The following is an 11898-nucleotide window of genomic DNA, read 5'->3' on the forward strand; positions in this document are numbered from 1 at the left end:
TATATTTAATGTTTATCAGCATTTATTTTATTTTTTTTAATTTGGGTGTTTATTCGTTGTTTTCCCATGAATTTCAATTGGTGTCAATTATACAACATTTTTTTTTCTATTTGTGGGCCGGGCAAGTCCCTATCCGACTGTAGAGTAAATATAAAAGTTCAAGCAATCAGAGCATGCAGGAGCACAACTAGGATGTATTGGATTGTTTTAAAAAAAAAATGTCTCATTGGTGCTCTTCAGTGGAGGAATCAGCAAAGCACTTCAAAAAACAGGAAAACGAGGCACTCAAAGTCGATGCGAATAAAAGGCTTTTAGTTTAACATGATCGGTTGATTAAAAAAAAATGCTCATGCATTTCAGCCTTTGCCAGTACAAACAATAATGATAAGTATATAAAGATTTTTAAGTAGATGTACAGTGTTCCCTCCGTTTTCCGCTGGGGTTAAGTTCCAAAAAATTCCCGCAATAAATGAAATCCGCGAAGTAGCTAGCTCTATGTTTTACATTTATCATAAATGTTTTAAGGTTCTAAAAACCCTCACCACAAAGTTTAGACACTTTTCTCGTCAAGGCATTTACATATTCTCACATTTCTCTCTTGTTAAAACATTCTCTATGTTTAAACCTTCATAAATTTTATAAAATAGGTACATTAGTCAAAAAAAAATATATATATGCAAAATTGCACACCAAAAATCAGCGAGACCGCGATAAGTGGATAGCGAGGGAACACTGTACAGGGTGACACAAAAAATGGGAACTTTTTAACATTCCAATAAAACCAAGAGTGATGGAAGAAAATATTTTATTCATGCCATTTAAGAAACAATGTTGGAATTTTTTTTTTTTTAGTACGTCCTGTAGATGACATCCTCATGTGCGAATCCATTGAAATCTGCTGTTGAGATTCCTCATTGACCGCTGCAACATCTCAGCTGGAATAGCTTGGATTCTGTCATTGTTTGATTGTAAATGCCATGTTATAAGGTTTCAATTACTATGAATAAAATATCATTCTTCTTGGTTTTATTGGATTGTTAAAAAGTTCCCGTTTTTTTTTTGTGTTACCCTGTATTTCTCCATCGTCTAATCGAATATAAGATTGTTGTTTTTTTTTTTTTTCAAACTCGTTGATCGGTTATCGGAAAAGTCTAGTAAATGCTATAATAATCAATCATTTAAATTTTAATTGTAAATTAAATATATACAGTACATATTGCATATTACTGTGATTGTACTCATCATCGAGCAGGGCATGTTGCATGTCAATATAAATGTCTCCTGTAGTTTAGGTAGACGTTTGAATGAAGACAATCTTATTTTGACTACCAGCTGTTTGCATTATTGTCTGATTTTGCTTTCATGATTGCTGCAGCTGCTGGATGGCCTGGGAGCCAAGTCTGGGCGCTTTCTTCGGCCCGGTGGCCCTCATCGTCCTGGTGACGTGCATCTACTTCCTCTGCACCTTCATTCAACTGCGACGCCGCCCTGAGAAGAAGTACGAGCTTAAGCGTCTGACAGAAGAGCAACAAAGGTTGGCCTCCGTCGACGTGCCGACTCATTGCCAGCAGGTGGCCGAACCTGGCGCCCTGCCCGCCCAACCCACAGGGAGCCACTGTCCCGCCGGTTGCCCGGGTGTCCCGGTTAATCCCGCCCTGCTGGCCAATGAGCACTCCTTCAAGGCCCAATTACGCACAGCGGCCTTCACGCTTTTCCTGTTCCTGGCCACGTGGACTTTTGGGGCGCTGGCTGTGTCGCAGGGTCATTTCCTGGACATGATCTTCAGCTGCCTGTACGGTGCCTTCTCCGTCACGCTCGGCCTCTTCATCCTCATCCATCACTGTGCCAAACGGGACGACGTCTGGCATTGCTGGTGTTCTTGCTGTCCCGGAGGGCGAGCCGACAGCTGCCCCGGGGCGCACGGGACGGGCCAAGCGCCGCCGAAAGTCAACGTGAACGGAGATACGCCTTTGCACGGCCATGGTCACAGTCACTGCCGCCACGATTCCCCGTGTAAAGCCGTGATAAGCTGCAGTCATGGCGGCGTAGGTCACTGTAAACACGCTGCCCTTCCATCATCGCAAAATCATGTGACATGTCTGACACCTGTGACTCCATGTTGCGCTGCATTGCACAGCCAGCAGCTAATGGAGGAGGAGCCTACCGCTACACACGTGCTGCTCCACGCCGATCCTGAGAGTTACCGGCCGGGAATCCAGTTGCACCCCTGTTTGAAGAGCAGCAGGACTAAAGGCCGCCATTTCAGCCGGCGGTCCGCCACTGGCGTTTGTGGCGCTGGCGGCGAGAGGGAATACGCCTACCATATCCCCTCCAATGTTGATGGAGGCAGCGTGCACAGCTCACACACTGACAGCCCGCACAGCGCCCACGAGCGTCACATCCACACGTGTCCGCATCAGGTCCACGAGGGCCTCCACGAGGGGCATCATACGTGCCACGCGGCGGCCGCGACCGCACACGAGGCCCTGGCGTGTCACAATCCCTGCCATCGGCACGTGTGCTGCGCCAAGGCGGACATTTTCCCTTCCCTGTGCCCGGCAGAGGCAGCCGACGCCGGCGTCTTCCTGTGCGGTTGCAGCAAAGTGGCGGAGGAGGAACCAATCACGCATCACCATTTGGAAATGCACGCCCCGCGCAGACAATCTCACCCGCAGAATCCACCCAATCAGAATGGGATTCTAAAGGGGGGCTTGCACGAGGGGCTCCTTTACAGCTCGGACAGTACAGGGAATATACGCACTGGACCCTGGAAGAATGAAACTACTGTGTAGTCTTGAGATGGATCGCCGCCATTTCACGCCACCAAAAACGAGTATATAAAAACATCTCAATCCGTGTGAGATCATGTCCTCATATTTGTATGTGTGGTCTTTTACTGGACAGAAATCTGCGATGACGTTCTCCTCGGAGAACGCCCATTCACTAAACTATTCCGTCAAGATAAATATATGAACATTTCAGAAGATAAATGTGAACAGAAGATTTGTCCACTCTTCCTTCTCACTACAGATATCTGTATGTATAAAAGATATTGAATGGCTGTACGTATGGATATGTGTGTTAGTGCTCAAAGGCAACAAGCTGCAAGATTTTTTTTTACCCTTTGAGTCTGAATCCATCAACTGATAAAAATTAACCAAAACTTTAAAGAACTCATCGCGTTCATGTTTTAGACAACTAAACCAGCAATTTTAGATTTAACGACTTTCTTTGCCATTCACTCCAACAGCTGTGAATATGTACAAGACATTTTCTAAATAACATGCAAAAATAATGTTGCTTGGCATTTAAGTGATATTCATCCAAGACACGAGAAAAAAGTGAAATCAAACATGCTTTCCTGGGTGGTATTGATTGTGTGTTGAGTATGGTGTTGTCACGATTATTTTTTTATTTTTTCTGGAGAGAAGTTTTCAAAAACAGTATCAAACTGACTACATTATAGAGTTTGTCTTAATGACCCCCTGAGACCTGATTGATAGATACTTTATTTATCCCCAAAGGAAATGCAGCGGTGCCTTGAAATATGAGTTTAATTTGTCCAATGACAACACTTGTAACTCAAAACACTTAGTTGAATGCATTCCAACATCCCCCGAAAAAATACTGCTGTCATGGCAAAAGCTGTAAAACAACCAAAGAAACCAAATGTTTGGTATGAGGAGACAAAAAAAAAAGGAAAACATCCTCATGGGAATGCGGTCTTCTTTAAGGCAAAGCACTACCGAACAAAAACTGAAAGTTCTTAAGTTTTGCTTTAAGAAAAACGTATGTGGTGGTTTGAAATACATAATGTGTGATTGTCTTTTTTTTTATACTTAGTTTGACAGTAAAAATCTAAATTTTTGCTTGTTGTGAAGTGACACTTTATTATTTTTTTCTCATAAGACAATGCAAAAAACTGGCCGAACGAGGGCTCGTATCTCGAAAAACTTGCTGGGCGATATGGCCCAAAATGGCCCATTGTTACGCTGAGCGCGAGCCGTGCACAAGGCCGGGACGTGGATATGATGATGTCATCAACATGGGCCGTATAATGACGTCATCAACGTGCACTATACGATGACGTCATCAACATGCGCTACCGCGGTATAACGGTGGAGACAAAATCTCTACATTCAGCAAAATTCACACCTTATATTGAATATAACGTTCATATCGCCCAGCCCTATATATTTATTTATTTATTTTATTTTTTATTTTTTTTTCGCCCAGCCCTACTTCTAAGCAGGGTCACTTATATTTCAAGGCACCACCGTACGCTGTTCCAGTTGTCGCCGCAATTGAAACAACATAAAGACACAAGGCATAGCAGGCATTGTAAATTACTAATGATTTTTAAAGCTATATTTCAAATGAATTATCGGATGTTAAATTTTACTTAATAAGCAGTCTAAAAATATATATTGCAAATATAAAACATAAAATCTGAACAAGTTTTTTTCTTTATTTTTTTACATACACAGAAACTAAGTCAAAGTCAAAAATTATGATGCAGTCTGATTCAGTGATCTGTTCACAAGATTTTGAGGAAATGTGAAAAAAAAAAAAGTTTCACTTCCAGGGTGGAATTCAAAAACTGCTGTTTAGTGGATGCTGCGGATTTTCCATTGTGGACAGAAGCTGGTTCAGCATTCTCCTTTCTGACACCAATTTCAGGCTGTCCAACTCTATGCCCAAGTCAGAGCCCGCCTTAAAGTCAAATTAATTCACAATTCAATATTGTGGCTTAAGTCTTATCACAACCTACATTAATTGACATTATTGCATTAGTCCTCCCTTTTTTTTCTTCATTTTGAAATCCCAAATCAAACACTAAATCAGTTTTATGCAACCATGAATTGCTTCTCTAACATTGTCCATCCATGAGTATTCGATTCGCCTTTGACCCAAAAAAAAAACTGCTGCAATTCATCATACATCAGTTCCGTCAAAGCCTTAGTTCCATTCACACGTTAGTTACAAATTAGCCCAAAAAAATCCAGTTTGGAATTTCAAATGTTTATGGTTTAGCATTTGTCATGAATGATTAGTAAGTTGAAAGAGAAGGCAGATGAGGCTGTGTTAATGAATGGTGGTATTTTCTTTTTTTTTTTTTTGGGGTGGCTACACGGCAGTCACACATTTTGTCAGAAAATTAGAAATAATATAATCTGCATAAAGACCACAAACCCTGTTCTCACAAAAAAAAAAACACCTTGGCGCATGCACATCATGTCTTTCTTTATTATGTGCACTATTGTCTGTGTGAATAAAAATGGTTCCTAGTTAATTATTTTCTATCAGATTTAAAATATTTATAAATACAATAATTCTATATACAGTATAAAGTAATGGGGAAATACTGACCTCTCAATTTTAATACTCAGTATCTGAGTTTAGAAATGACTTTTGTTTTCTAATGCTTTTTAATGTGTTGTCATTTTTGTTCCCATTAACATAAGTATGCAGATTCTCCATGTGTTGTGAGACTTTTTCCTGAAATAGAAATGCACTACCCATGCTAATATTTGGCCTGTCCGAATGACATTGCTTACCGTTTTTTGTGTGATTATTCTGGAAATGTTTGTTCAGACAGGAATAACTGAGATTAAAATATGTGACTTCCTTAGAAATGAGGAGAGAAGCAATCATGTGATGCTCATTGCCATTTTTTTAAAAATTGAAACCTCGGTTGTATTCATAGATGATGCATGAATCGCCCTTTCCATAGAGTCACTGGAGTTTGTTTATTCCATGGTATTGGACAAAAGTATTTATTATAGCCTGAATTAAGTGGTAAAGCATTGGCCCATTTATTTATATATATGGTTTGGTTTATATATATATATATATATTAGGGGAGAGCATGAGTACCCTACAGAAACGACTTGGCTCCATATCACAAAGTCACCCGTTAACAAATATTAGAAAACATTCAGAAGATCAGATCATCTACATTACAGACAGACAGTTGTGGCATAAATCAAATAAAATCTTACCATTGTATCCTGAGTCATCAAAAACTCACCATTAGTATTTTTTAACACAAAAACAGCTACTGATAAAATGAAATAAAAATTGAATTTAAAAAAAAAATGCATTTATTTTGGAGATCTCGGCCTCAAGTGGGGCCACATAGTGACGGATATGTGTATATACGTACACACATATAAACACATATTTAATAAAAATATTGAAAATTTCTTCCTGCAAAACATATTCTTTAAGAGAAGGATGGTCTCTGTTAATCGCTGTACAAGTGTATTTGCTAAGTGTTTTGTTTCAATGTGTTTGGTGTCATAGTGCCACTGTAGAACCCGCCCTCTATTGTCAGCAGTAGCAGATGTGCTGTCCCAAATGAGCATGACGGCTTAGTTTCGGGTCACCTAGCAGCTGCTTGAAAACTGACCAGTGGTACTGTGACAAAACCCAAAGCCAGTTTTCACTTTTTTCTACATTGACACAGATTCCAATAAATGTATTTTTTCACCATGTAACTGGTGAGAGTATCTTTGCAATGTGCATGTGAGTCAGACACTTTAGCATGTGGTGATGAATGCGTGTTTTGTTTTCTCAGCTCTAGCCACGGCGTGTGACGTAGATTTCCGACGGAGCGGGGCAGGATTTCGACATGCCGGAGTCTTGCTTTCGATGCTGTGTGCGCGTGTGCGTCTGTACGTGTATTCGCAAAAACCTTCCGCCCATTACGTGCACATGCATCATTCATACAAACCAGAACCTGTGCACAGTCATCTGGGCATCTCAAATTACATGCAATACGGACAGCACATAGAGACATTTAAATTAAAGAAATGGTTTTCCCTTCAAAATTGATGAAGACTTGAGATTGCCAAGCAGTGTGTAGCACAGTGAGGGATTATCATCCAAATTGACTTAATTAGTCCCAAAAACTATTTTATTACTACAAATAATCCATCTTTGTTCATTTGTCAATGCCGGCGATGAACTGTTTATTGAAAGGCAGAACAATTAAGTGCTCTTGCTCAAAATGGCAAAGGGTTATTAACCTGTGTATCCACTTTTTGTCTGTTGGTGTGTGATGAGAGTTCTTTTCCTAATGTAAAATATGTGCCTTGGCTCAATAAAAAATTGGAAACAATGGCTAATGGTCATAGAGGCTGCCAGAAGACCAAAAACAACTGTAAACGAGCTACAGATTTTATTTGGTAAGTATTAACATTTTTTCATGTGATTGTAAATACAAAAATTATTGGCAATTATTATTATTATTTTTTGGTTAATATTGCGTTTGTGGAATATGAGTTAAGCAGGTGTGAATGGTTGCTTGTTTATATATGCCTTGCACTGATCCAGGGGATGCCCCGCCTCTCGCCTCCATCTTTTTTCTTTTCTTTTTTTTTTCTTCTTTTTTTCTTTTTTTCTTCTTCTTTTTTTCTTCTTCTTTTTTTCTTTTTTTTTCTTCTTTTTTTTTTCCTGGAGAGCTCAGTATTGTTCATTCGGTAATTTTACCGATTTGACATGTCATCATCATTGCTCTTTTTTTTTCTCCTTTTTTTTCTCCTTTTTTTTGTATGTGGGTGAGTATGTGTATGTGTGTGTATTCATTAGTTCGCCTAAAACCTATTAAAAAAATCCCATACCGTTCACCTAAACCGAACACTTCCAGCCAGAGTCGTGAGGCCGTCAGGAGACCCGAGGAAGGACCAAAGAAAAGAAAGGAAAGTGAAATCCAGCACCGACCAAACACCACCCACCAGGCCACCAACCAGAGTCCTTCACCAACCCCAGAGACATCCAAATTCCAACAAACCGCCTCCATCTTAATGAGAGCAAATACTGATGTATAGCTCTCAGCTGCCTGGAGGCAGGAAATCTGAGAAAGTTTGGGCATGCTTGTACAGTAAGGAAACGTAGCTGGTAAAATCTAATTTCATCGGAAATCTGTTCAGGTTGCATTGATGTTTCTTTGTCATGCAGTTACTTATATTTTAATTTCCCACTATTTGAAAACAGGCTAGTAAATATGAGCGGCGAGAGGCCAAGCGAGAACGCGTTTGTGTTGTTAGGCGAAGACAATGTTTTACGCCTGTGGGCATGCATGAGTAATCAGATGTGGAATAACAAGCAGGGGTTCGCACACATTCGCTCGTTTACTTTCACTGAGGCATTCACACCACAATGTAGGCACTGCGGAGGGCTACGTATGATTGAGCAGTCTCTTTGTGAGGGGTTGCTTTTTTCTCTTTAAGTGTCAGAGGAGAAAAGCGACTTCAAGTGATGGAAATTGCACACAAACGCATTTTTCCTGGTAATGACGACTGATGTATGCTTTTTCTAATCTTAAATCAGATCCCCATAGGCCATGTTATCCCAGCTCCATTGTGATTGGCTGCACATTTTTCTCCCATCTCGCCAATAACAAATGCCAATCCTCCCCGCCATGACTTGAGTTAGAGGGCTGTGATCGTCATGCTAATGCCGTCCTTGACTAAAATAAAATAGAATATCTTCTTGACTCTTGTGCGGGCTGAGAGAGAGGAGAGAGTTGTTGTGGATTTTGGAAAGGTAGGTTGAGGCTTATTTGAAATACACACTTTGGGTAAGGTGGTGAGATCAAAGAGGAAAAGAAGACAGGAAGAGCCTTTTTAAATAATATCCGAGGCTTATTTCTTGATCCTTGCTTAAACTGCATTTCAGCTTGTGTGTTTGTGTTTAAGTTTGTGTTCTGAGGAGGGAAATGACATTTGCTCACTTGTACGGTGATAAAGTTGCTGGCAGTGACATTGCAGCAAGACACACGAAGGATAGCATCAACTAACTCCTCAGATCTCTTTTTGTTACATGTGTCTCCCCGCAAAAAAAGGCGCCATGAGTTCTTGTAAAAAAAAAATATTTTTTTTTATTAAATGTGGCTCCTCCAGGGCTAAGGTGGACTGAAGTAGTTGTAGGGACATAGAGGAAGCTCCCCCTAGTGGTCATACAGCAGATCATAGCTGGTTATTGTTTGGGTTAGGCTTACACGGTAACAAGTCGATCGGAAGTGGAGGTCACGTATTCCCGGTGGAGATCCACTCGCCCATGAGTCTGCAGCTAGGTTCTTGCTAGCCACTCTTACTTGCCGTTTATGCTAGCTCCTGCCGCTCACTTGCTCAATTCAAATAATAATTGGTAGTATAGTGATGGGTTTGCAAAGTGTGGTCTGTCTGAGCCAAGCATCGTAATGCACATGATTCAATTAGTTCACCACTAGGTGGCAATAAATAATACACACTGTCCCTTTAACTCATTCACTGCCATTAACGGCTACAGACGTCAAAAATTCATTTTAACTATTTCTTTTAGTTTAACATTTTTCCCACTTTTGTTAAGAGTATGAAAACCTATAAAAAAATTGTATTGTACATTTAGAACAGATATAAAATTTGTGATTAATCGTGAGGTGTTTTTTTTTTTAGTTGATCAGGGGCAGACAAAACAAGTTTTACTTCTTTCTGTCCCCTTTCATTCTTTTGCTTTACTTGGAATTTGAATATGTGTTTCTTTAAAAAATAAAAATAAAAATACAAAAATTTTAATTAAAAAAATTAAGAAGAAAAGATTATTAGGAATTAGGATCATCAGGGGATTAATTTTTTTCCAGAATTAATCGCATGACTTCACTAGTTAACTCACAATTAATCAAACATTTTATATCTGTTCTAAATGTACAATATTTTTTTTTCTAGGTTTTCATACTCTTGTTAACAAAAGTGGGAAAAAAATTAAACTAATAGAAATAGTTCAAATGAATTTTTTACGTCTATAGCCGTCAATGGCAGTGAATGAGTTAATAAAAATCAGTCATTATTACACATGCAGTAAATTCTGTAGAGTAAATTTGACTCTATTTAGAGTGGGATCAAATAGACTCACTTTTAGAGTAATATTTACACTTGGAAGAGAGTAAAATAAAGAATTGAAAAAATAAATAAAAGTCAAAACAAACCCACATTCAGCTTGGGAGACAGCTGATCTACTCCCTTAGCCACGCAGCTCCTGCTGTGTGTTAGTATATTGCTCGTGTCAGCTGAAATCTTCGTAACTCCAAGACCAAAACATCATTTTTGGTCTCCTGTTGGAGATAACTAAACAGTAGGAGCGGCATCGCTCAGGTGGTAGTGTGGCAGTCAACCAAACTGAAGGTCATGAGTTTGTTCCGCAACCCTTGAGTGACTTTTATTGTATTGTTTTTCCAATTATTTATTTTACTCTCTTCCAAGTGTAAATATTTGCCTACTCTAAAACTGAGTCTATTCTGTCCCACTCTAAATAGAGTCAAATTTACTCTACTGTGAAGATTATGCGTATGTCGTTCAGGGTGTCCCTTGCTTCGCACCAAAAGTCAGCTGGCTCTAGGACACCCGTGACCCCAGTGAGGATACGTGGTAGAGAAAGGATGGCTACCCCCCCTTTTTTTTATACGAATGTTATCTCTGGAGTGCTCTAGATATTCATGAATCTCTGGAGCTTTTCTTTTGCACAAAATAGAGAAAATCTTGACTCAGCCCACATCATAGCATTGCTTTTCTGCCCTCAATTACTTTGTGATCATATGATTTTTTAATTTTTTTTTACACTGAAAAGTGAGACAATAAGCAATGAAGCACTTTTGGGAGTCCAATAATAACAATTAAAAAAATATTAGCAATACATTCATTACACACTTGATTTTGACTGGATTTAATACTTCTCATAAAGTACAAAATGCATTAATGAAAAATGAACAACCACCACCCAGGGACGAATAAGGCAGCAGGCAACTTCCACTTAATAAATATGGGAGGGGGGGGTGGGGGACTTACCATAAGACAGTCCTTTGGAGAGATGAATATAACTGCAGCCTTTTACTTCACATCAACTCTACATTCCAGGTCCAAAAATGAAACACACAAAGAAAATAACTACTTACTGCAAAACGTGGCGGCGGCTCATGAAGTCATGGCGCTGCTTTGCTGGGTGCTTCAAAGGAATTTAAATTACTGAAGAGAAATGTTGCGCAGTGTCAGACTCGGGAAGCTTGGTCGCAGCCACAGGTCGTGTGTCCTCCAACAGGATACTGACCCGAAAACATACAACTTAAAACACCAAAAATGACTAAAAACAAACAAAAAAAACATCAGACTTCTCTGTGCTGTGATCTGAAATCCTTTTCAGAGGAGTTTGCTCATGAAGACTGCACCATAATTCTTTTCAGGAGGAATTTCCTATTATTATCATTATTATTATTATTTTACTAAATGAATTATAGGAGATATAAAATGTTGTCGTAACTGGCTGCACAAGGGGATAAGGAAAACTAGTTCTCCTTTTGCTCTACGAGGATACAGTATGTGAACATTTGCTCTCAAACCCTCATTACATTTCACTCTGTTTTCCCCAAGTCACCACAGTTCAACTAACCCCGTATGTAATCCTAAATAAAGAACTCACTCCTGTTCCTTGTTGTGAAACAACTTTTTTCAGCGCGAGATGAAAACATTCCCTATAACTTGATTTCTTGTCGCAGCCAATGGCCCCCTGCTGTGCTGTGAAATTTCCTCATGCATTAAATCCTTTGTGAGTGTTGTGATGCATACCAAACACTAAGTGAATATTACTGCACTGTTTAAATGAACACTACGCGCTGGATTGGGAGACAGACGATAGCTGCCAATTTGTGATGTTGTTAGTGTTTGACAGTGATCCACCATATCATCCTTCCCTCCCCCACGGCCTGTCTTTGTTATTTATAGCTTTCTCCATCGGTGACGCAACCTTGTACAACTGCAAAGGAGCACAGAATCATGTGATGGTTTTATTGAAACAAGCTAGTGGATTATAGGGGCCTAAGAGGCTGCTACAACAGTCTGTTAACACAACAGCCAAGCGCCCCCA

At 39.7% G+C, this 11898-nt stretch overlaps 1 protein-coding gene across 3 annotated transcripts in view; it reads left to right on the plus strand.

Annotated features, from left to right (window-relative positions):
• The window catches only part of adgra1b (adhesion G protein-coupled receptor A1b), a 148846-nt gene extending 142346 nt beyond the window's left edge, over positions 1 to 6500 (plus strand). For all 3 annotated transcript variants that reach the window (XM_077582707.1, XM_077582708.1, XM_077582709.1), the window contains one exon: positions 1376 to 6500. In XM_077582707.1, coding sequence (XP_077438833.1) covers positions 1376 to 2792 — 1417 coding nt within the window. In that variant the 3' untranslated portion in view covers positions 2793 to 6500. The remainder of the gene's footprint in view (positions 1 to 1375) is intronic.
• The last annotated feature ends 5398 nt before the right edge of the window (positions 6501 to 11898 follow it).

The sequence above is a fragment of the Vanacampus margaritifer genome, chromosome 12 (genome assembly GCF_051991255.1).
Source record: "Vanacampus margaritifer isolate UIUO_Vmar chromosome 12, RoL_Vmar_1.0, whole genome shotgun sequence".
In the NCBI taxonomy this organism is placed as follows: domain Eukaryota; kingdom Metazoa; phylum Chordata; class Actinopteri; order Syngnathiformes; family Syngnathidae; genus Vanacampus; species Vanacampus margaritifer.